This window comes from Capricornis sumatraensis, chromosome 2 (assembly GCF_032405125.1).
Source record: "Capricornis sumatraensis isolate serow.1 chromosome 2, serow.2, whole genome shotgun sequence".
Taxonomy (NCBI): Eukaryota; Metazoa; Chordata; class Mammalia; order Artiodactyla; family Bovidae; genus Capricornis; species Capricornis sumatraensis.
Genome location: NC_091070.1, coordinates 124,749,348 through 124,774,644, shown reverse-complemented (window position 1 = coordinate 124,774,644; position 25,297 = coordinate 124,749,348). Strand labels below are relative to the sequence as shown.

At 44.5% G+C, this 25,297-nt stretch overlaps 1 protein-coding gene across 1 annotated transcript; it reads right to left on the bottom strand.

Annotated features, from left to right (window-relative positions):
- Nucleotides 1-265: 265 nt before the first annotated feature.
- On the bottom strand, nucleotides 266-21,456 carry REG4 (regenerating family member 4). Its single transcript, XM_068966760.1, has 5 exons — nucleotides 21,390-21,456; nucleotides 12,304-12,401; nucleotides 8,155-8,292; nucleotides 6,567-6,672; nucleotides 266-333 (listed from the first exon to the last, which is right to left on the bottom strand). Exons 1-5 carry the CDS (start codon nucleotides 21,454-21,456, stop codon nucleotides 266-268), a joined length of 477 nt encoding a protein of 158 aa, XP_068822861.1.
- Nucleotides 21,457-25,297: the final 3,841 nt, after the last annotated feature.

The following is a 25,297-nucleotide window of genomic DNA, read 5'->3' as shown; positions in this document are numbered from 1 at the left end:
CCTCATCTGCTAAAGACAGTGGAGGTGAGGAGGAAGAAAGAGAGTACTATGGAAAGGGATTGTGGGGTGAACATTTAGAGCTAGAAGACACTGTCGTACCAGTGTTGACATCCCTGCCTCTGAGCTTAAAATGTCAGTGGAATAAGGGCTTCATCAGTCTTAGTTGCTATGTTTACTCTTCGAGACAATGATCAGATAGGCATCATGGCAGAGAAGGAAGAAGAAAGGGCCTTGAGCCAGGGTTGAAAGGATCTGGATTCTTGCTCTAGGGTCGGTACTTGCACAGGAAGTGTTGGCGCTCGTTGCATTCTTTGCTGGTCCAAGTTAAAAAATCTGCAAGAAAATAAACAGATATTTAAACCCTCCCTCTTGCTGTGTTGAGTTTATCAGCATTATCTGGGTGTTTTGCTTGGACCCATGGATAGGGTACAAAAGTTTGTGTCAGCTTGACTAAGATGTCAATAGTCAAAGCTATGGTTTTTCTAGTGGTCATGTATGGATGTGAGAGTTGGACTATAAAGAGAGCTGAGCACCGAAGAATTGATGCATTTGAACTGTGGTGTTGGAGAAGACTCTTGAGAGTCCCTTGGACTGCAAGGAGATCCAACCAGTCCATCCTAAAGGGAATCAGTCCTGAATATTCATTGGAAGGACTGATGCTGAAGCTGAAACTCCAGTGCTTTGGCCACCTGATACGAAGAGCTGACTCGTTTGAAAGGACCCTGATGCTGGGAAAGATTGAAGGTGGGAGGAGAAGGGGACAACAGAGGATGAGATGATTGGATGGCATCACCAACTTAATGGACATGAGTTTGAGTAAACTCCAGGACTTGGTGATGGACAGGGAGGCCTGGCATGCTGCAGTCCATGGGGTCGCAAAGAGCTGGACACGAGTGAGCAACAAAACTGAACTGAACTGACTAGGATGTAGTGCCCAGTTGTTAGCTTAAACACCAGTCTACATTTTGCTGTGAAGGTATTTTTCTATTTAGATGTGATTCAGAGGCCACCCACTCCAGTATTGTGGAGGGGAGAATTCCATGGACTGTACAGTCTGTGGGGTCACAAGAGTTGGACATGACTGAGCAACTTTCACTTTCATTTGCATTTAAATCAGTAGACTTTGCATAAAGCAGATTACCCTCCCAAACTTGGTAATCATCTAATCAATGAAGGCCTTAAGAGAAAAGACTGAGGTCCCCAAAAGAAGGAATTCAGACTACTCGCAGCCTTAAGCCTGCAACATCAACTTGCAGGAACATCCAGCCTGCTGACCTGTGCTGTGAACCTCAGATTTGCCAGCCCCAACAATTGCATGAGGGCTTCCCTGGTGGTAAAGAATCCACCTGCAGTGTGAGACACCTGGGTTCGACCCCTGGGTTGAGAAGATCCCCTGGAAGGGAATGGCTATGCACTCCAGTATTCTGGCCTGGAGAATTCCATGGACTGTATAATCCATGGGGTCAGAAAGAGTCGGACATGACTGAGTGACTTTTACTTTCACAACTCCATGAGCTAATTCCTTAAAATAAATTTCCCTATCCCACATGCTCTCTCTGTCTGTCTCACTCTACCTTCTCTTTCTTTTGCTTCTCAGGAGAACTCCAAGACAGGCTAAAAGAAAAATAACTTAAACGTCACACACAACTGCAGACGCTCCATACCAGCACTGCTTTTGAGGAAGGCAGGGCTTGACATTTTGTTGTTGTTGTTGTTTAGTCGCTAAGTCGCGTCCAACTCTTTTGCAACCCCATGGACTGTGGCCCACCAGGCTCCTCTGTCCACGGAATCCCCAGGCAAGAACACTGGAGCGGGTTGCCATTTCCTTCTCCAGGGGATCTTTCTGACCCAGGGATCAAACCTGTATCTCCTATATTGGCAGATAAGAGCTTGACGAGCCCCGTGGACCTTGACATACATCAGTTGAAAATGAAGATGCGGGAAGGAGTCTTTTCTTGTTTGAAATAGGATGCTGTAAGGAATACAGCTGAGGCTCTATGAAGCTCCCATTTGAAGTTCACAGAATTGGAAGCTGCTTTCCATGTCCCAACGGGCCACTTATGTATAAAGGGGGACAGAAAGGAAGGCCTCAGGAAGGACTGAAGTATTTTTGAGGAGAGGTTCAGTTTTTCTTCTTCCAGAAAATAAGCTCCACAGAATGGCTTGCCAACCTGGTGTGTCTACCACTGAGCGATGAGTTGCTCCCCAGCTGGCTGTCTGCCTGGCTTTGACTTGTAGATCTGGCTCTGACACTGGTACCAGGGTGTGTCAAGTTGATGGGATAAGAGCCTGGGAGGGAGGGCATGGAGGTGCAGCCAGGCAAACCAAGGTGAGGTGCCTGGTTCTCAGGAGGAAGAGGAGATAGGTCCTGCCCACTCCCTCAGCCATACGGCCCAGAGCTGGGGCCACAGAGTGTCAATGAGATGGAGACACAAACATTCTGGGCACTGCCAAAGTGTGGGGCAAAGAGAGCATGGCACGAGCTTCAAATGACCATGGGGAGCACACCAAGCTCCCCAGTGGGCGCTAACTTAGGAAAGTGTCTCTCCTCCCTCATTCCTGCATGAAAGAGGGGCCGGTTCAGGGAGGGGTGTAGGAGACCATACTCGCCTCCCTTCCAGGCCATGAAAGCCACAAGCCAAGTCTGCACAGCAATAAGCATCTGACATATATTGGGTTTCCCTGGTGGCTCACCTGGTAAAGAATCCGCCTGCAATGCAGGAGACCCGGGTTTGATCCCTGGCTAGGGAAGATCCCCTGAAGAAGGGAATGGCAACCCACTCCAGCATTCTTGCCTGGAGAATCCCAGGGACAGAGGAGCCTGGTGGGATATAGTCCTTGGGATCGCAAGAGCCGGAGTTAATGACTAAACCACCACCACCACCAGGACCACAATGATTAGTATTATTTTTCCCTCTGTACAGCGTGGCATCTGAGGCACAGAGAAGTAAGGAATCTGGTCAAGGTCACACAGCTAAGTGAAGGAACTAGACTCCTACCCCAGGCATTCAGAATGCAGAGCCCAGGGCCTTGACCTAAACTATATTAAATAAGAAATTTATTTTTTGGTTGTAGAACCCTAGTTATCATTACTCAATATCTCATGGTGAACCAGTAGGTAACTCAGGAAACACTGTGAAATACAGTTTTCCAGAGGGTCCTGGTCTTTCTAAACAGATAGAAAAAAGGAACAAGCTCAGTCACACAATGTGTGTGGCTGTAATTAGGGACACTAATATTATATCTTATGAGTCTTAAACAAACTATATAGCCCCTGAGCTGGTGAAGCTAAATCTGTTATATAAATGTAAAGTGACATTGACAGGGCTGCGGGGAATACTCTTTTGAATTCTACCTTCACCAGTTTCTAACCCTTGCTTCCTTCCTTGAGCTTTTCTGCCCTGAGAGGCTGTATCCTGAGAGTGGAGAGCTGGGCTGAGTGAACGGGAAGAGGAGTGTCCTGCGGCCTGGTGTTCTCAGGTGGACGACACACACAGGATACTTCATTGTTGGGAACTTTGCTGATGTGGACACAGACTGACAGTGTGAGGATTTTGTTTGAGAACTCTCTCTGACTGAGACCTTAGAATCATGGGAGGGACCTTGGGAGGCCACGGTTCCCTGGAGCTTGGTCTGGCATCCAGCCCTAGGGATTCTGATGCTGTCAGTCTGAAGCAATCCCCAAAATTCATATTATTAAAACATTCCTTAGCTGACTGTCATGTGCCACGAGTCTCTTTTTAATGCTTTTTAAAAATTTTTAATTATTTATTTTAATTGGAGGATAATTACAATATCGTGATGGTTTTTGCTATATATCAATATGAATCAGCCATAGGCATACATGCAGCAGCCCCATCCTGAGCCCTTCTTCCACCTATCTCCCCACACTATTCTTCTAGGTTGTCCCAGAGCACCGGCTTTGAGTGCCTTGCTTCATGCATCAAACTCGCACTGCTTATCTATTCTACATATGGTAATGCATATGGTTGGTTCAATGCTATTCTCTCAAATCATCACATCCTCTCCTTCTCCCACTGAGTCCAAAAGTCTATTCTTTGTGTCTGTGTTACCTTTGCCGCCCTGCACATAGGATCATCAGAACACCTTTCTAGATTTCATGTATATGCATTAATATGCAGTATTTGCCTTTCTCTTTTTTAATGCTGCAGCTGCAATAACAAGCGCATGCATGCATGTCATGTCCAACTTAGCTCGCCAGGCTCCTTCTGTCCATGGGATTTCCCAGGCAAGAATACTGGAGTGGGTTGCCATTTCCTCCTCTTGGGGATTTTCCCAACCCAGGGATCGAACCCATGTCTCCTGCATTGGCAGGCAGGTTCTTTACCATTAAACCACCAGGGAAGCCCCAATATCAACCACAATGTCTGCTTTTGCTTGGTTAGCTTTACTGATGGGTTTCTCACTACTTTCTAGGGAAGCTCATTATATTTTTGGACTGTGCTGATTGTTGAGAATATTTTCCTTAGCTTGGATAGAAATTTACATTTTGGTAAATTTCTACATATTGGTCTTGGTGTATTCCTTCCATCAGAGATGACATTCCTTAAACAGCAGCTGTAGTCCCTTCGAGACTGTGAAAAGTGCCTCCTTGGTCTGTGATATGACCCACTTAGACCTCTGAAGCTTTGCTTAGCGTTCACCTCAAAGTTTGTCTCCACATGTTCATCACTTTGCTGTCAGAAAGTTTTTGCATATAACCTTTATTCTTCAGACAATAGTAAACCTGTTCCACATCCCTTTCTACCTAAGCCCCAGTACCTGAGTCCTCCGTCCTGCCCAGGCTCAACCCCTGGCTAGTGGGGAAATCCTGGTGACACTATGAAGGCCTTTTAAACACACTGGGATGTTCTCTTTCAGATCAAGCATCTTTTACATCTTTGACATTCTGTTTCCTTTTCATGTCACTTATTAGCCGTGGTTCTCACATAGGAGTGATTTTGTCCCCCCAGGGGATATTTAGGGCTTTCCTCGTGGCTCAGATGGTAAAGAATCTGCCTGCTAATGCAGGAGATGTGGGTTCGATCCCTGGGTCAGGAAGAGTCCCTGGAGAAGGGAACGGCTACCCACTCCAGTACTCTTGCCTGGCAAATTCCGAGGACAGAGGAGCCTGTCAGGCTACAGTTTATGGGGTTGCAAAGAGTTGGACATGACTGAGCAAACAACACTTTCAGGGGACATTTAGCAAAGTCTGCGGACATTTTTGGTTGTTACAAACTGTGTGTGTGTGTGTATGTGTGTGTGTGTGTGTGTGTGTGTGTGTGTGTGTGTGTGTGCTGCTGGTATCTGCTGGTTAGTGACTAGGGAATTCTAACCCTACAATGCACAGGGCAGCTCCCACAACAAATCATTACCCACCCCAAACGGCATTTGTAGCAAGGCTGAAAACCCTAACATATTAGCATGAAAAGCAAAGCTTGAAGGCAGGCAAGAGAACTGAAGAGGCTGCAGTGACGGTGCCCAGCCTGCAGCCGAGGTTCTGGGCACTATGTTCTGGGATAAAACTCGGAGAATATGAGCGAAGAATGCAGGCAAAGCGAGGTTTCTAGGGCTTATGGGGAACCCTGACTATAAAGAAGCCTGAAAGCAGTCACACATATTTGCTCCCTGTAGTCTGGGTTTCCCCAAATATGGCATATTTCCCCCTCATGGTACACGACAGAATTTTAAGATAAACAGAGACACAGATGTAGAGAACAAACGGATGGACACCTAGAGGGGAAAAGGGGAGGGGATGGATTGGGAGACTGGGATTGACACATATACACTACTGTGTTTAAAATAGATAACTGATGAGAACCTACTGCGTAGCACAGGGAGAACAAAAGAGGGGTCAGTCTGCTCATAGGCCATGTATTAAGTTAATCTTAAAAATGCATTCCAATATACAGTGGGTGCAGACAAATACTATTTGATTCCACTTGCATGAGATACCTAGAATAGTCAAACTCATAGAGTCAGAAAGGTCAGTGGTAGAGGCCAGGGCTGGGGGTGGGGATAGGGATGTGGGGAGAGGGAAGGGGGATTTAGTGTTTAATGGGGACAGAGTTTCAGTTTAAAGAGGTGAAAAATTTGGGAGATGGATGATGGTGAGAGTTGCACAACAATGTGAATGACCTTAGTGCCACTAGCTATACAGTTAAACGTGGTTAAAATAGTGTGTTTTATATTATGTGACTTTTACTATGATAAAAAAACACAAAAAAGAGGATGTAAAAAAAGTGAATGTAATCATTTGCTGTATAGCAGTAATTAATACAACATTGTTAATCAACTATACTTCAGTTAAAATGAGTTATTGAAAAATAAAAAAAAGAAAAAAGTGATTGGAGTAAAAGAAAATATTGATAACTGAACGGTTGGTACTCTGATATGGCAAAAATTGTGAAACGGTCACAAATGGCCAGAGAGTAATGTCTGGGACAAGGCCACTGTCCTGTGGAGTTGTTGGTGTGAAATGCTGCAAAGAGGAGTCAACGTCCAGCTCTGCTCTTAACAGGAAAGAGAAGGAGCTGAGGTTCAGGGAGAGATGTGGTAGAACTTACTGGTCTTGGCATCCATCTCAGCACAGTACTTGTTCTCACCCACGGACTCGCCAGACAAGGATTTGTAAATAGACATGGCTCCATCGACCCACTGCCATCGATGCTTCTGCAAATGACAGGAGATGGGAGACACGTACACATAAGTCTGCCCACCTGCTCACAGCCCAGATGGTCACCACAGCCCCCTTAAACACAGCTTTCCCTGGAAAACTTGGGAAAGCACAGAAATGTGTGAAGGGAAAATAGAAAAGTCACTCCATTTAACCTTCAGGAAGACAACATTACTAACATTTTACCATATTTACTTGTGGTGTAACCATTTTTATCTATCACAATATTTTTATGTACTGAAAAATGTGGTAGCCATTAAAACATATATATTCAATTTTGTAGTATTTTGCTTTTCAAACATGTTTTAATGGTAAGAATGTACCACAATTTACCTTGCTAATTCTCCTATTGATTGATGGTTATGTTGTTTCCAATTTACGATTACTGCAAAGAATACCACTATGAACAATTTTATTTGTAAAGCTGTTTCTGTACTTAAAATTATTTTTTAAAACTAAAATCCTAGAAGTAGAATTAATGACCAAGGGGCATGAATATTTCAAGGATATTCAAATGCATTTCCAAACTGCTTTTCAAAAACAGTTCAGTTGTAGGAATTTATACCGTCATTTACCGGGAAATTTCTCCTTATCTTAAAAATATTCATTAAGACAAAGCAAACATCTAGCAATCTAAGTCAAATTATATCATTATTCTAATTTGTATTTCTTTGATGCACTCATTGCACAATTCGTTAGGCTGTTTATTAGCCTCAGTCATGAAGGTAGAAAATTAAAAAAATCTGGTAGAAATTCCTTCAATTAAAAATAAATAAATAAAAATCAGTTAGAATAGATGTAAATATTTATCCTGTCTTTGAATGAGAGAGCACTGGTTGATTGCAGTGTGAATACTAACAATGTAAAATTAATTGTATAAATTCTCTGTAACATCTATAGCAAAGTTTATTAAGAAACACAAAGTCAGGATTTTTTTCCTTGTATTCTTTGTGCATTTTTTGGTTAACATAGAAGCCCTACAAAGAATCTATAAATTGCAGGTCCCACACAGAGACTTCACAAAGAGGTACTGAGAGGGGTAAAAAAAAAGACCAGTGAAGAAAGTTAAGGATGGCATAAAACACATGACCACATCTAGTGAAAAGCTTAACTGAAAGCTTTCCACTTTAACTCAAGATCTAATTGGAATTTAATTAAGCGGGATCTCATAATGAGACTCTGTGTGTCTGTGTTTATTTGTATATGTATATACCCCTATATACTTACAGAAACCTTTTTTGAAAGGCTCTGATACTTTTGTGTTTGGAAGGATTTGAGAGGGCTCTAAATGGATAGGTCTGTAAGTGGAGGACATTGCTTTGTCCCTAACCTGGAAGCCTTGGCCTCTATCAGTTGGAGGCAGGTGACTGAAGATCAGTTGTGTGTGCGCTTGCCAGTGGGCCTGCGCCCATTTCCCAGACAGGAGATGTCTATCTGCTTTTCCCACAGGGCCACGAGTGGGCCAGGTCTGAGGTTACCTTCTGCGGGTCATGCAGGCCAATCCACACCGGCTTGTTTCTTTGATAGGCACCTATGTACTTTGCTATGGTGATGGCTTCCTTTAAACTCAGGACAGATGCCAAGTGGGCTCCGTTTCCATATGACTGACACTCGAGCTGAGGGCAAGGAGGAGATATGAGGTTTAAAAACATAGCCCTCACCCTAAATGTCCATCTACAGACAAATGGATGAAGAAGAGATGGTATGTCTTTTCTATGGCTGAGTAACAGTCCATTATGGGCTGAGAAATAACGGACTATTTAGTTCAGTTCAGTTCAGTCGCTCAGTCGTCTCCAACTCTTTGCAACCCCATGTATTGCAGCACACCAGGCCTCCCTGTCCATCACCAACTCCCGGAGTCCACTCAAACTCACATCCATTGAGTCAGTGATGCCATCCAGCCATCTCATCCTCTGTCATCCCCTTCTCCTCCTGCCCCCAATCCCTCCCAGCATTAGAGTCTATTGCTGCTAAGTCACTTCAGTCGTGTCCGACTCTGTGCGACCTCATAGACGGCAGCCCACCAGGCTCCCCCGTCCCTGGGATTCTCCAGGCAAGAACACTGGAGTGGGTTGCCATTTCCTTCTCCAATGCATGAAAGTGAAAAGTGAAAGTGAAGTCACTCAGTCGTGTCCGACTCTTAGCGACCCCATGGACTGCAGCCTACCAGGCTCCTTCGCCCATGGGATTTTCCAGGCAAGAGTTCTGGAGTGGGGTGCCATTGCCTTCTCTGTCAGAGTCTATTACTCCGCCACAGAAGAGAATGAAATAATAACATTTGTGGCAACATGGAAGGACCTAGAGACTATCATACTAAATGAAGTAAGTCAAAGACAAGTACCATATAATATCACTTCTTTGTGGAATCTAAAAAATGATGCAAATGAACTTATTTACAAAACAGAAACAGACTCACAGTATGAAAAAACAAACATCTGGTTACCAAAGGGGTCAGAGGGGGAGGGATAAATTCGAAGGTTGGGACTAAAATATGCATACTACAATGTATGAAACAGATCAACAGCAAGGATCTACTGTATAGCACAGGGAACTCTGCTCAGCATCTTGTAAAGACCTATAAGGGGAAAGAATCTAAAAAAGAATATACTGATAGAGGTATATGTATGACCGAACCACTTTGCTGTACACCTGAAACTGCTGGGATACTGTGAATCCACTGTATTTCAAGAAAAATTAGAAAAAAAAAAACAAAGAAAGAAAAGCACAGCCTTCACCTCAGAACCCTAGCTCACCAAGCAGCATGCACACACAGCCCCCACCGCCTCTCAGGATCTAAACCCCACAGAAGACTTCCTGTCATCATGGGAGAAAGCACAATGTCACAGGTGCCAGGTCTCCTCGAGGCCAGGTCATGAGCTTTAGGGCCAGGGGAAGTGCCTGGGGTCCTGGACTTGCCTCTCATTTGTGTATGTGACCTTGACAAGTCCCTGTACCTCTCTTCCTCTGGAGGACATAATTATGGCTACACAGGGGAGTCGTTACGAGGATGAAACTGTCATAATGATGTATAATAGTAATACACTTCAATAAATCTGAGACCACTGATTGTAAAATGTGCCATTCTCTAACTAGAAACTTACTGCCCAATTGAAAAAATCATTTTATATACACACACTTTACAGACAGACAGAGACACATACTTTATGCTCTCCTGGGCTTTGTTACAGGATCTGCCTACATGATAAAACTTAATTTAATAAAAGCATGGTTTGACTGTGGTTGCTACTCTAATGCTTGCCTTTGAACTTGCTCAGTATTAGATGTGGTTACTGTTTCATCATAATTTAGTCCTGGAGGAGGGCATGGCAACTCACTCTAGTATTCTTGTCTGGAGAATCCCATGGACAGAGGAGCCTGGTGGGCTACAGTCCAAAGGGTCGCCAAGAGTTGGACACGACTGAAGTGACTTAGCAGTCCTCACACTAAGTGCCAGCCACTTTACAAAACCCAAATGTTCTTACATCCATAATTTCATTTGCCTTTCAAATTTGTGAGGTGTGGAAGCTGGATTACCAGTCTACATTTAGGGAGTGTACCAATCACAAAGATTCTTGGAAAAGAAGAGCAAACAGGCTCAGTTGGTTTAAGTGATATTTTCCCTGTAAATTCACATGGCTAGAACCCAGAGCTCTGCTTCTTCAGTCTGAGATTGGGTTTACCTGTCATTTTCATGCCAGCTCCATTGCCTCCAGAAGTTTTGTGAACTAAGATAGCTAGGAATCAAGAAGCACAGCACTGTGGGGTCAGTTTCTCCAGTCCTTCCTGACACCTTTTCTGCACTCTGGTTCAGAAGTGGTTAATTCTGCTAAGGCTCGGTAGCAGTCTTATGGATTGTTTTTGCCTTGAAAATCTGAACTGAGCATCTACCAGGTGCCAGAGGTTTTTTGCAACAACCCCAAAAACCCCATGGAGTGAAAGCATTATCCCTATGTTACAGAAGAAAACTGGTAAAGCGAGGTATAGCTCAAACTAATGCCTGGCAAAGCGTGATTTAAATGCACACCTATATTATTCCAATGTAGACTTGGACTTCCCACGTGGGCTTCCCAGGTGGCTCAGTGGGTAAAGAATCTGCCTGCAGTGCAGGAGACACAGGAGACGCAGGTCAATCCCTGGGTTGGGAAGATCCCCTGGAGAAGGGCATGGCAACCCACTGTAGTATTCTTGCCTGGAGAATCCCATGGACAGAGGAGCCTGCCGGTTACAGTCCATGGGGTCACGAAGAGTTGGACACGACTGAAGTGACTGAGCACATGTATTATTCCAAAGCTCCCCGGATATCTTCCTCTTTGTTTTGGTAAAATTAGCTTTGGGCTCTCTGGGGACAGCCAGTACACACGTCTGAGGCCACTGTGGGCCCAGATTGTACCCCATATCCCCACTGGTCTCCCCAGTCAGTCACTCCAGTCAAACAACCACAATTCAGAGACACAGCAGCCCTGACTCCTCACATTCCAAGGTAACTTACTCTGACTGGCTACCTGGGTATCTCTTAGGAAAGCCTCAGTGAAACAAAACCAATGCATTTGTTGAGTTGTGGGGACACTAAGGCCTTCCATGTGTTCGGAATGCTTCACTCTCTGTCAGGTGGCTCTGAGGCTGGTAAATCTTGTACAGCTACTCAAGTTGTCCTTCCTGTAAGTTTCTCATCTCATCCTCTTTGGCTTAATGTGCTTCTGTCTTTTTCCCTGATAATGGACTCCCCGAGGGGAGGCTGTCTCTGGTTCATTCTCATGCCTTCGCAGCACCCCCAGGGTCTGGGCCTGTAGCATGCACTCCACCGATTTGTCGTTGTTCAGTCACTCAGTCGTGTCCAGCTCTTTGCGACCCCATGGACTGCAGCACGCCAGGCCTCCCTGCCCCTCACCATCTCCCAAAGTTTGCCCAAGTTCATGTCCACTGCAACAGTGATGCCATCCAGCCATTTCATCCTCTGATGCCCTCTTCTCCTCCTGCCCTCAATCTTTCCCAGCATCAGGGACTTTTTCAATGAGTCAGCTGTTGGCATCAAATGACCAAAATACTGAAGTTCGGCTTCAGCATCAGTCTTTCCAATGAGTATTCAGGGTTGATTTCCCTTGAGATTGACTGGCTTAATCTCTTTGCTGTCCAGGGGACTCTCAGGAGTCTCCTCCAGCATCACAGTTCGAAGGCATCAATTCTTTGGTGCTCCACCTTCTTTATGGTCCAACTCTCACAACCACAACTGTACATGACCACTGGGAAGAACATAGCCTTGATTATATGGGCCTTTACTGGCAGAGTGATGTCTCTGCTTTCCAACACACTGTCTAGGTTTGTCATAGTTTTCTTGCCAAGAAGCAAATGTCTTCTGATTTCATGGCTGCAGTCACCACTGCAGTGATTTCAGAGCCCCCAAAGAGGAAATATGTCACTACTTCCGCCTTTTGCCCCTCGATGTGCTCCATCGATGCTTACAACATTAGAGGAGTTGAAGGGGTAACCCTCTTCTCTCCACTTCACCTGCCAGCTGACTTCTTGGAACACCAGGGAAGGACCCTTGGCTCTGAGCTGAATGACACCTGGAGCTTCAGCTGTTCCCTTGCTCTAGAGACACCTCTCTGAGCGTGAGCCAGATTTCTTACCTCAGCCTCGGACCAGTTCCTCAGCTTCCGGAAGTATCCGTAGCAATACGACCTGTGGTAAAACCACCCGGTAGCACAGCTAGGTCTCAGGACAAAGGCTGTGCACAAACAAAAGAAAATACAAGTTATAAAGGAAAGAAAAAGCAATTCACCACCTTAGCCAGTGTAAGACCCAGGTCCCCTTGAAGGAGGAGAGGCTGAGCGTCCTGGAGGAAGGCTCTCTCTCTGCTGCCACATTTTTATACTGTTCACCTTTCTCCTAGCATCTCCAGAAGGGGCTGTGGTCCTTCACCAGAGTACTTCAGCATTGGGGAAAAGGAGATAATCAGATCTTTGAGGATACTGGACACTGGCTCTGAACTGACACAGATTTCAGGAGAACCCAAACATCACTAATGTCTGCCAGTCAAGTAGGGGTTTATGGAGTTCGAGCAATCAATGATGTTTTAGCTCAGGACTATTTTCCATGGACCCAGTGGTCCTCCAAGCCCATCTCTGTGCTAACCTCCTCAATAATGGAATATGTAATTGGAATAAACGTCCTCAGCAACTGGTAGAATCCTCACGCTGGTAGCAAGATCAAACAGATATAATTTAAGAGATCACAAGAGTGGATGAGGAGCATAAATTGGTAGTTTTAGGCATCATAGGGAGCAAGTGGGTTTTTCCTTCTTATCTAGGGGAATGCATGACCAGTTAGATGGCAACTTGGCAGGAACTTGAGAATGGGGGGCTGTAAGTCAGTAGCCAGGGGAGGGGAACATTTTAGGCTAAGGGGGTGGGTGTGCAGAGAAATGGCAGCAGGAAGAGCAAACGCTTCGGTTTGCCTAATGTGTAGAGGATCTGTCAGGCAACCACTATAGAAAACAGAAGGAGAGAGTCAGGGCCCAGAGGCCAGGGAAACCATGATTCAGAGAGAAGCACAAACTCTTTCAGCTAGTGGACTGATGAATGGGCCACGCCACTGAAACTGCTGGAAATGCAGAGGACCCAGGTAATGAAGGGCATGCTGAGCTAGTAAGTTTGGACTTTGTGCCAGTGTGGCTGTGCGGTAGTGCTGAGGATGCGTGCAGGAGTCTTTCCACCCCCAGTGCATGTCCACGGACTGTTGTGGTCACATAGCCTCTCCTCTCTCCTCAGGCAGATGACGGTGCTGTCACTTGCTTGCCTTACGCTTCTGTTCTACTTTATTTATTTTTCTTCTCACTTTTTTTTTTTAATTTTAAAATCTTTAATTCTTACGTCTGTTCTACTTTATTGTGTGTGTTAGCCCCTCAGTCATGTCCAACTCTTTGAGACCCCATCAACTAAGGTCTGCCAGACTCCTCTGTCCATGGAATTCTCCAGGCAAGAATACTGGGGTGGGTTGCCATATCCTGATCCAGGGGATCTTCCCAATCCAGGGATTGAACCCCTGTATCCTGCATTGCAGGCAGATTCTTTACTGTTGAGCCACCAGGGAAGCCCTGTTCTACTTCATTCTTTGCCTACAAATCTCCTCTCCTACAAATCTCCTGTTGCTTTCAGATAAGCTCTCCACTCAGTTGGGCATTCAAGGGTGTTCACAGCCTGGTCTTATGGCCCTAGTGAAACACAGCTTCCCGTGCAGCAGCCCAGCTCCAGCTTGGAACATGACGCTCATTGTTGACACAGATCCTTCGCTTGTGCTCTGCTTTGTACCTGTGAGTGATGGACAATTACCAACCTAGTGGAGGCACAGAAAGAAAAGTTCAATGTGAAAATATCTCTTTTGCCCTTTAGTGTTTGCCCATTTTGTTTGCCTTTAACCCCACGGAAAAAGAAATGCAAAAAAGCAAAATGGCTGTCTGGGGAGGCCTTACAAATAGCTGTGAAAAGAAGAGTAGAGAAAAGCAAAGGAGAAAAGGAAAGATATAAACATCTGAATGCAGAGTTCCAAAGAATAGCAAGGAGAGATAAGAAAACCTTTCTCAGCGATCAATGAAAGAAATAGAGGAAAATAACAGAATGGGAAAGATTATATATCTCTTCAAGAAAATTAGCGATAGCAAGGGAACATTTCAGGCAAAGATGGGCTCGATAAAGGGCAGAAATGGTCTGGACCTAACAGAAGCAGAAGATATTAAGAAGAGGTGGCAAGAATACACAGAAGAACTGTACAAAAAAGATCTTCATGACCAAGATAATCAAGATGGTGTGATCACTCACCTAGAGCCAGACATCCTAGAATGTGAAGTCAAGTGGGCCTTAGAAAGCATCACTATGAACAAAGCTAGTGGAGGAGATGGAATTCCAGTGGTGCTATTTCAAATCCTGAAAGATGATGCTGTGAAAGTGTTGCACTCAATATGCCAGCACATTTGGAAAACTCAGCAGTGGCCACAGGACTGGAAAAGGTCAGTTTTCATTCCAATCCCAAAGAAAGGCAATACCAAAGAATGTTCAAACTACTGCATAATTGCACTCATCTCACAGGCTAGTAAAGTAATGCTCAAAATTCTCCAAGTCAGGCTTCAGCAATACGCAAACCGTGAACTTCCAGATGTTCAAGCTGGTTTTAGAAAAGGCAGAGGAACCAGAGATCAAATTGCCAACATCCGCTGGATCATGGAAAAAGCAAGAGAGTTCCAGAAAAACATCTATTTCTGCTTTATTGACTATGCCAAAGCCTTTGACTGTGTGGATCACAATAAACTGTGGAAAATTCTGAAAGAGATGGGAATACAAGACTACCTGACCTGCCTCTTGAGAAACCTATATGCAGGTCAGGAAGCAACAGTTAGAACTGGACATGGAACAACAGACTGGTTCCAGATAGGGAAAAGAGTACGTCAAGGCTGTATATTGTCACCCTGCTTATTTAACTTATATGCAGAGTACATCATGAGAAACGCTGGACTGGAAGAAGCACAAGCTGGAATCAAGATTGCCAGGAGAAATATCAATAACCTCAGATATGCAGATGACACCACCCTTATGGCAGAAAGTGAAGAGGAACTCAAAAGCTTCTTGATGAAAGTGAAAGAGGAGAGTGAAAAAGTTGGCTTAAAGCTCAGCATTCAGAAAATGAAGATCATGGCATCTGGTCCCATCACTTCATGGCAAATAGATGGGGAAACAGTATCAGACTTTATTTTCTTGTGCTACAAAATCACTGCAGATGGTGACTGCAGCCATGAAATTAAAAGATGCTTACTCCTTGGAAGAAAAATCATGACCAACCTAGATAGCATATTGAAAAGCAGAGACATTACTATGCCAACAAAGGTCTGTCTAGTCAAGACTATTGTTTTCCCAGTAGTCATGTATGGATGTGAGAGTTGGACTGTGAAGAAAACTGAGCACTGAAGAATTGATGCTTTTGAACTGTGGTATTGGAGAAGACTCTTGAGAGTCCCTTGGACTGCAAGGAGATCCAACCAGTCCATTCTAAAGGAGATCAGCCCTGGGAATTCTTTGGAAGGAATGATGCTAAAGCTGAAACTCCAGTACTTTGGCTATTTCATGCGAAGAGTTGACTCATTGGAAAAGACTCTGATGCTGGGAGGGATTGGGGGCAGAAGGAGAAGAGGACGACAGAGGATGAGATGGCTGGATGGCATCACTGACTCGATGGACGTGCATTTGAGTGATCTCCGGGAGTTGGTGATGGACAGGGATGCCTGGCGTGCTGTGATTCATGGGGTTGCAAAGAGTCAGACACAACTGAGTGACTGAACTGAACTGGACTGAACTGAACCTTGCCTGTGTGCTAAGTCACTTCAGTCGTGTCTGACTCTCTTTGTGACCCCATGGACTGTAGCCCACCAGGCTCCTCTGTCCATGGGATTCTCCAGGCAAGAATACTGGAGTGGATCGCCATGCCCTCCTCCAGGGGATTTTCCTGACCCAGGGATCGAACCTGCATCTCTTATGTCTCCTGCATTGGCAGGCAGCTTCTTTACCACTAGCACCACCTGGGAAGCCCTCTGTTTAACCTTGAGAGAGCCTAATTATAGGCATGAAATCATTAGACAATTTAACCTAACTCCTGACTTATGCTCTCCTGAATGCATACTATGCTTTATCTAAACTGCTGATTGTTTTCCTAGATAAAAAGAAGTTAAAATGAAGAATTCAGCAATTAAAAAATGTTGTTGTTGTTCAGTCACTAACTCATGTCTGACTCTTTGTGACCCCATGGACTGCAGCACACCAGGCTTCCCTGTCCTTTACCATCTCCCAGAGCTTGCTCATACTATGTCCATCAAATCGCTGATGCCATCCAACCATCTCATCCTCGGTTGTCCCCTTCTCCTCTTGCCTTCAAGCTTTCCCAGTATCAGGGTCTTTTCAAATGAGGATGAAAAGTATTGGAGCTTCAGCTTCAGCATCAGTCATTTCAATGAATATTCAGGGTTGATTTCCTTTAGAATTAACTGGTTGGATCTCCTTCAGCACCACAGTTGGAAAGCATCAGTTCTTCAGTGCTTATCCTTCTTTATGGTCCAACCCTCACATCCATATGTGACTACTGGAAAAACCATAGCTTAGACCATATAGACCTTTGTCGACAAAGTGATGTCCCTGCTTTCTCATATGCTGTGTAGGTTTTCTTAGCTTGTCTTCCAAGGAGCAAGAATATTTTAATTTCATGGCTACAGTCACCATCTGCAGTGATTTTGGAGCCCAAGAAATAAAATCTGCCAGTTTCCACTTTTTTCCCAACTATTGGTCATGAAGCGATGGGACTGGATGCCATGATCTTAGTTTTTTCAATGTTGAGTTTTAAGCCAGTTTTTTCACTCTCCTCTTTCACACTCATTAAGAGGCTCTATCCTTAATAGTCCCCTTCTCAATCCTGCAGGCAGATCATGCAGGCAAGATGACACTGGAATATTCAACCAGTCTGCACACAGTGGGGAATAATGCAGAATCCAATTTCCTGCATCAAAAATTCATTAAGATTCTTCTCTCTTTCTCCCCTTTAAAAATCGTCAAGGCTGAGCAGAATCTCTGGAGTTGGCCTCTGGACACAAGTTCACCTTCTCCCTAAATTGCCAGCTTTTCTGAGTCAAGTACCTTTCCTTTCTAAGCAACAAGCAGTCAAATTGGGTAACAAAGGGGGTACCTCAAATGTATCAGGAACCAGCAGCATAGAAGCTCATATGCTTAAATACCTTAACTTCTACTACCTTTAGGAACAGGAGCATCAGCATTTGATGTTAGATGAAAAGAACACCTTTATGCCACTGTTGCTTCTCCTGTTGCACCACCAGCTTCCAAGTGCAGAGTGCTTCCTTGCCACCAGGCACTGTGCTAAGGGGTTTATTTGTACTACATATGTATCTTAGGGAGGTGAGGAAACAGGCTGGGTGGCTACCCTTCTAAGATCACACAGGGAGGTGGAAAAGCCTCTTTTCAGATTCAGTTCTCTAACTTACCAATCTGTATTCCTGCCATCAAACCTGTCAACTTTGGCTTTTATAAAAAACCAAGAAATTGGAAATATGGCAATGAAAATCATTAGAGGGTTGGGATGCCTTGGTTATTTTATCAGGGGGAAAGACAGTGAAAGACATCCTGGACTCTTAGAGTAAAAATTGATCTTCTTAAGGAGAAGGCTGACCACTGATTACCACTCCAAATGAAAAGGCTTGAATTTCAGTAAGGAACAGTCTGCAGAGAGATTACGCTGCATGCTTTTCCACTGAACACTGGTGAAAAGATTCTGAAAGAGGTGGAAGGAAAGAGGCCACGTCTCTGACTCCAGTCTGAGGATAAAGGCCCCTTGTTTCACACCAGGTGCTCCTCGTTCAGTTCCCCCTGATTTCTGTTTCGAACTCTGAAGTGACTCTGCTTGGCATCCTGTGGGCAAATGCATTAGTACAGATTCTCCACCACCAGGCACTTAATTTTTTCCTGAATCCAGGTAGTAAGAGCAGAGCTCCCAGCGGCGCACTGGAGGACCTAGAGGGGGTCAGGGCAAAGCACACTTGGATCATGCTTAAAGCCGGGCCACCAGTACTCTCTTTTTCCCTGCCCCGTGTCTGTTTGAGTGTCCTTCTGTTTCTGTCCACGTCGCTCTGTTCGGCTCCCTCTGTGCCTCTCTGTGTCTCTCTGAGCCTTTCCGTGTATTTCTGTTTCTTGCTCTCTTCCCACTCGCCCTGGTGTCTCTGTCGCTCACTAACTTTCTGCTGGTCTCTGTGCCTGAGTCGCTGTGTGTTGATGACTGTCTGTCTCCTTCTTTCCTCTCCTTCCTCCTCCCTCACCTCACCACTCACCTCACGATGCTACAGCCAAGGCCGTGGCTCCCTGACGGAGACGCGTGAGCTCCTGGAGGGGCAAACTGTGCTGCGCTGCTGGGGCTGCCGCTCTGCCTTCCACCACCTCCCACTTCATGGAGCATTTACTATGTCCCGGGAGCTGTTCCAGGCATTCGAGTCACCCCCATAATAACCCCGTGAAGTAGACTGTCATTATCTTCAGTTCCAGAGGAGACAACAAAGGCAGAGAGTTGTCATGTCCTGGAGTCCCACAGCAAATAAGTGACAGAGACAGGATTGGACCACCCAAGATGGTCTGACTCTAAATAGAAGCTCTCGGTCATGATAGTCATTGAAAGTGAAAGTGTTAGTCCCTCAGTCGTGTCCAACCCTTCGCAACCGCATGGCTGTAGCCTGCCAGGCTCCTCTGCCCATGGAATTCTCCAGGCAAGAATGCTGGAGTGGGTTGCCATTCCTTTCTCCAGGGGATCTTCCTGACCCAGGCAGATTCTTTACCGTCTGAGCCACCAAGTTGGCAGCACTGTAGTCATTAGGCTCAATTTATTTGTTAAAAAACCTCTGTGGGCCAAATACATTCATTTAGATTGCCTTGTGTAATTACCAGAGCTTTCCTAAGTAATAAGGATGTATATGCCCACTGGACAGATAAGAAAACCTCTTCAGGGGTGAAGTAACCTACTGAAGACACTCATGGGGAATGAGAAGGGACCTGGGAGAGGAGCCAGTGCCCAGAAGCCCTAGAACCTTGATCCCGCCACTCATGGTCCTAGAGCCCCTCATCCAAACACTTGCAGTAGCAGGAGGTTTTGGCTCCTAACATCCCACCTGGATGACTAATAGTCTTTTTACTCCACCACTTACTAGAAGTGTGCCCTTGGGAATATTATTTAAACTCTTTTAGTTTTGGTTTTCTTGTTTATACACTGAATCATAGGGTTGTTGGAAGGATTAAGTGGGATAATGCATGAACAATGATTAGCACTGAGTGTCTAGAAATTGTCAAAACATAGTAACTACTTAATAAATTGTAGCTATCAAAATAATCACATTATCATTATAACCCATGTAATATGTTTTGAAAAGAGTACCTAGTTAGGATGTTTTTTGTTTTGTTTCTTTAACTTTTTGTTTTCTATTGAAGTATAGCCAATGAACGATATTGTGAGAGTTTCAGGTGACCAGTGAAGGAATTCAGCCATACATATATGTGTGTGTGTGTATATATGTGTATATATGTGCATCCATTCTCCCCCAAACTCCCCTCTCATCCAGGCCGACACATAACGTCGCTCAGAGTTCCCTGTGCTGTGCAGTAGGTCCTTGTTAATCCATTTTCAGTAGAGCAGTGTGTACATGTCCATCCCAAACTCCCTCGCTGTCTCTCCTCCCCCACCCCCCGCTTCTTGGACAGCTCACTCTCCACGGCACAGTTAGGGCAAATTTCAAGCCCCCTCAGGGGGACCAGAACCAGAGCAGCAAGGCACTAACTACCCAGGCTATTGATTAGAAACGGCCGGGGAACACGACCCGCTGGGGGAGCTTGAGGGCAGCCTCTCCCAGTCTTTCACATGCTAGGACATTCCAGAGAAAGTGGTTGAGTTCCCCAGGTCCTGAATGGCCGTAGATGGTCGAGAGAGCTGGTAGCTGGACCCGCAGATTTCAGCCACAAGCACCAACATGAGGCCCCAAGAACCCTGCTTCTCTTTGTATCTCCTTCCAGTCACTCTCTCCCCTGGCCTAGGTATCCATGCTGGGAGAAGTGCTGGGTCATGTACAGCCCTGGGCCCTCTCAAGAGGCCTCTTCTCAACAGAAGTGCTGCTCAGGTGAGTTTCTTCACTCCCTGTACCACACACGACACCAGCAGGGCCTCTGCAGACTGTCAAAGCAGTCAGGATACTTATTCTTAGCTCACATATGCAGCTTTCCTCCCCTGCTTTCTCCACTGGTAGATGCTAGGGTGTTGCTTACTACCTCACAGATGTGTTACTTTGGTATTTTATTTATAAAATATTTTATTTTTGTTTATTTATTTATTTGTCTGTGCCCGGTCTTAGTTGCAGCATGTGGGATCTTAGCTCCCTGACCAGGGACTGAAGCTGGCTGCCTGCCTTGGGAGCGCAGTCTTAGCCACTGGACCCGCAGGGAAGTCCTGACATGTGACTTTATACTTGATGCTTCCCAGGGATTGAACCCAGGTGCCCTGTAGTGCAGGCAGATTCTTTACCAGCTAAGCCACAAGGGAGACCCAAGAATACTGGAGTGGATAGCCTATCCCTTCTCCAGCCGATCTTCCCAACCCAAGAACTGAATTGGGGTATCCTGCATCGCAGGCAGATTCCTTGCCCAACTGAGCTATCAGGGAAGCCCTATTTTTGTTTATTTCTTCATTTTTCTGTGCCAGGTCGAAGTGGCAGTATATGGGGTGTTAGTTCCCTGACCAGGGATTGAACCCGGCCACCTGCATTAGGAGCGGAGAGTCTTAGCCACTAGACCACAAGGGAAGTCCTGACATGTGACTTTATACTTGATGCTGGGCCTGTATGTGTTGGAGCCATCTCTCCAACTAGTCTTTATGTTCTGGAAGACTTTATGTTCTGGAATCCCCCAATGTGTTCAAACAGGAAAATAATGCACAAAACACTGGGTAGTTCTAATTATAGTTATCATTTCTTGACTGCCAGGTGACAGGTACTTTAAATACATTACCTCCACCCTTCACAATAAATTTGCAAAATAATTATTATAATCTACATTTAACTGATGATGGTTTCACTACGGCTTACAACCATGCAAAGAACATTGACCATAGGCTCAATTCCAGCTTCGTGACTGATACTCACCATCCACGACTTCAGTGCTGACTACATAGCTCATCAGAAAAACCAGCCACATGCTTTTCAGAGCCATCTTCCTCTTCCCACAGGGACAGAAGTGCTTCAGGAAGCACGGGTCTCAGAGTCCTTGTCAGTTTTTCCTTGATACTCCTGGATTCGCCCAGATCTGAAATTTCAACACATTTACACTAGTGAAGTGGACCCAGGAATTTATAAAAGCCAAATCATATTAGTAAATGCATGCTTCTCAGTCACTCAGTTGTGCCCAATTCTTGATGATTCCATGGACTGTAGTCTGCCAGGCTCCACTGTCCACAGGATTTTTCAGTAAGAATAGTGAAGCAGACGGCCTTTTCCTCCGCCAGGGGATGTTCCTAACCTAGGGATCAAATATGTGTCTCCTGCATTGCCTACATTGGCAGACAGATGCTTTACCTCTGTGCCACCTAGGAAGCCCAAATCATAAATGAAGGAAAAAAGAATTCTCTGGCTAAACCCAAATTATACAACAAAGGGAATTTGAAAAGATACATGCACCCCAATGTTCGTTTCAGCATTGTTTACAATAGACAAGACATGAAGAAAGTGAAAGTTACTCAGTCATGTCTGAGTGACTCTTTGTGACCCATGAACTATACTGTTCATGGAATTCTCTAGGCCAGAATGCTGGAGTGGGTAGCCTTTCCCTTCTCCAGGAGATCTTCCAAACCCAGGGATCGAACTCAGGTCTCCTGCATTGCAGGTGGATGCTTTACCCGTTGAGCCACCAGGGAAGCCCCCAGACAAGATATGGAAATAACCTAAATGTCCATCAACAGATGAATGGATAAAGAAGATGTGATGGACCTAGAGATTACTATACTAAGTGAAGTAAGTCAGAAAGAGAAAGACAAATGTCATATGACATCACTTACATGGAATCTAAAATATGAAACAAAGGAACTTACAAAACAGGAACAGGTTCACAGACTTAGGAAACAAACTTATGGTTACTGGAAGTTGGTTAACTCCTTACATGCCACTACTCCCATAGATGTCACATGAGTGTATGTTCCTCGATTCTTTGTCTCGTCACAACAAAGATTTGGAGTGATGGACATTAAAGCCCCCTCGGCGTGTCGCAGCTCTCAGGTCTTGGATAGACCGTGTTATAGCTCTCAGGTCTTGAATGGACCGTGTTATAGCTCTTAGACAAATCAGTGTTACAGCTCTATTTTATCTAGAAGATAGCAGGAAAATCCATCTTCAAGGCTTGAGGGCACGTCGATCTAAAGACACGAGGAGAAGAGCACCCCAGCACGCGGGAGAGAGAGAGAGAGAGCTGGCTTTGGCTCCTCTGTTTATATGTTTATCTCTCCCTGGGCCTGTCCTATGTAAATTGGGCCAGCCAGGAGTGTTGTTTGTTTTACCTGAGGTCCTCACTCCAGTCCTCGGACCTTTTTTGTTTCATTTTCGCTGGCTTTTCCCTTTCTTGGCTGTAGCCACCTCCATTTTGGACTCCTTTTCCCTGTTTTACCTACCTAACAGTTACCAAAGGCAAAAGGTATGGGGACAGGGTAAATTGAGAGTTTGGGATTGATATACACAGAGTGTCTTTAAAATAGATAATCAACAAGCATCTACTGTATAGCACAGCAAAGTCCACTTTACTACTAATAATAACTCCACTTTTCTGTAATAACCCAAGTGGGAAAAGAATTTTAAAAAGAACATATGTATATATGTATAACTGAAGCACTTTGTTGTACACCAGAAACTAACAGCACTATAAATCAACTATACCCTGCTGCTGGGAAAGACTGAGGACAGGAGAAGAAGGGGACAACAGAGAACGAGATGGTTGGATGGCATCACAGACTCAACTGACATGAGTTTGAGCAAGCTCCAGGAGATGGACAGGGAAGCCTGGTATGCTGCAGTCCATGGGGTGGCAAAGAGTCGGACACAACTGAGCGACTGAACAACAACATACTTCAATAATAAATAAATAGGAATCTCAAGCTAAATAAAAAGGTTAGGAAAATTTATCTTATGCCAGCTCTTTGAGCCAATGCCAAAGATCTAACTCCGCTGGGCTGAATGGTTTCAAGCCTGAAAGCATTTGGTATTATACTCTGAAGAGCCCGCCCTTGCTATTCTCAGGACAGACAGCAGACGGCGTCCAAAGCAAGCTTTCTCTCAGATGAGGCAGTATTTGAGCTTTAATAGTTTAAGTCATGGAGAAGGCAATGGCAACCCACTCCAGTGCTCCTGCCTAGAAAATCCCATGGACGGAGGAGCCTGGTGGGCTGCAGTCCATGGGGTCGCTAAGAGTCGGACGCGACTGAGTGACTTCACTTTCACTTTTCACTTTTATGCATTGGAGAAGGAAATGGCAACCCACTCCAGTGTTCTTGCCTGGAGAATCCCAGGGACGGGGGAGCCTGGTGGGCTGCCGTCTATGGGGTCGCACAGAGTCGGACACGACTGAAGCGACTTAGCAGCAGAAGCAGTTTAAATCAATCAAGTCAATCCCAACCGTGAGTTTTTAAATGGTAGAATTAAAACTGAATATGTTATCTAATATCTCCACTTTACAGTTTAGAAAACCTAAGGTATGGAGTCATTTTCTCATTGTCACACAGCTACAACAAGATGTCCTAACTTGTTCAACTTTACACTTAGGAGATATCACACTTTTTAAAAAATAATTTTATCTTTTCCTGTGACTAAATAGTACACAAATTATTAAAAGATCATTGAAAAACTAGAGAATACGAAGCAATCTTCCAGAGAAACAATTGAGTGAAGAGCTTATTAACATTTTTCTAGGCATGTGTTGTTTACACAATTTTGTATAAAGAGTCATATAATTCTGTAACCTGGTTTTATCGCTCAGAAATAGATTGATTGTAATAAACATTCCTCCCCTCACATAACTTTTATGAAATTTTGCTTCTGTCTTTAGTATAAATTCACATACATGAGAGCCTGCTAAGCTGCTTCAGTCGGGTCTGACTCTTTGCAACCCTATGGACCGTAGCCTGCTAGGCTACTCTGTCCACAGGATTCTCTGTCCATGGGATTCTCTAGGCAAGAAAACCGGAGTGGGTTGCCATGCCCTCCTCCAGGGGAATCTGCTGGACCCAGGAATCGAACTCTTGTCTCTTATATCTCTTGCCTTAGCAGGTGGGTTCTTTACCACTAGCGCCACCTGGTAAGTCTGAATTCACATACACAGGGTTGTAATTTCACAGAACACACAAATTGTCACATTGATATTCTTGGCTAAAATGCCCTCTGAACCTAGAGAATTAGGAGGGAGGCTCAAGAAGGAGGGGATATACGTATACTTATAGCTAATTCAGGTTGTTGTACAGCAGAAACCAAGACAACATTGTAAAGCAATTATAATCCAATTAAAAAATAAATTTAAAAGAATTTTGAAAATGCCCTCTGAATGGGCTGTACTGTGTGTTCATTCTAACACTAGTGGGCAGGAATGCTGCTTTCCCCAGCCCTTAATGAACACCGGATTTGTCAATTTTTTTTCTTGCTAATTTTGGTATATTAAAGAAAAACTTCATTTAAAAAATACTGATAAAGTGGAATGTCTTTTTATATAATGATTAGCTTTTAAAATTTCTTTTATGAATTTTTGGTTTACAGCTTTGCACAGCTTATTGTCGGATTTTTTATCTTTTTCCTCAGGAATTTGGAGGGCTTTCTTTGTATATTTATTGTCTTTTATATCTTACCAAACAACTGAGCGACTGAACTGAACTGAACTGAACTATTACCAAAAATATTTCCCAGTTTGTATTTTCTCTTGTTTACAATATAGTTTTTTTGCCTACTGAAAATTTCAAAAATTGTCATAGTTATCATATCCTTTATAACTTTTGGAATTTATATTCGAAAAACTGGCCATTGCC

Coding starts and splice junctions, on each gene's coding strand:
- REG4 (XM_068966760.1), bottom strand. CDS start 21,456: ATGGCTCTGAAAAGCATGTGGCTGGTTTTTCTGATGAGCTATGTAGTC. Junction 6,673..8,154: donor GCCTGCATGACCCGCAGAAG/GTAACCTCAGAC, acceptor TGTCATTTGCAG/AAGCATCGATGGCAGTGGGT. Junction 334..6,566: donor TGAGATGGATGCCAAGACCA/GTAAGTTCTACC, acceptor ATTTTCTTGCAG/ATTTTTTAACTTGGACCAGC.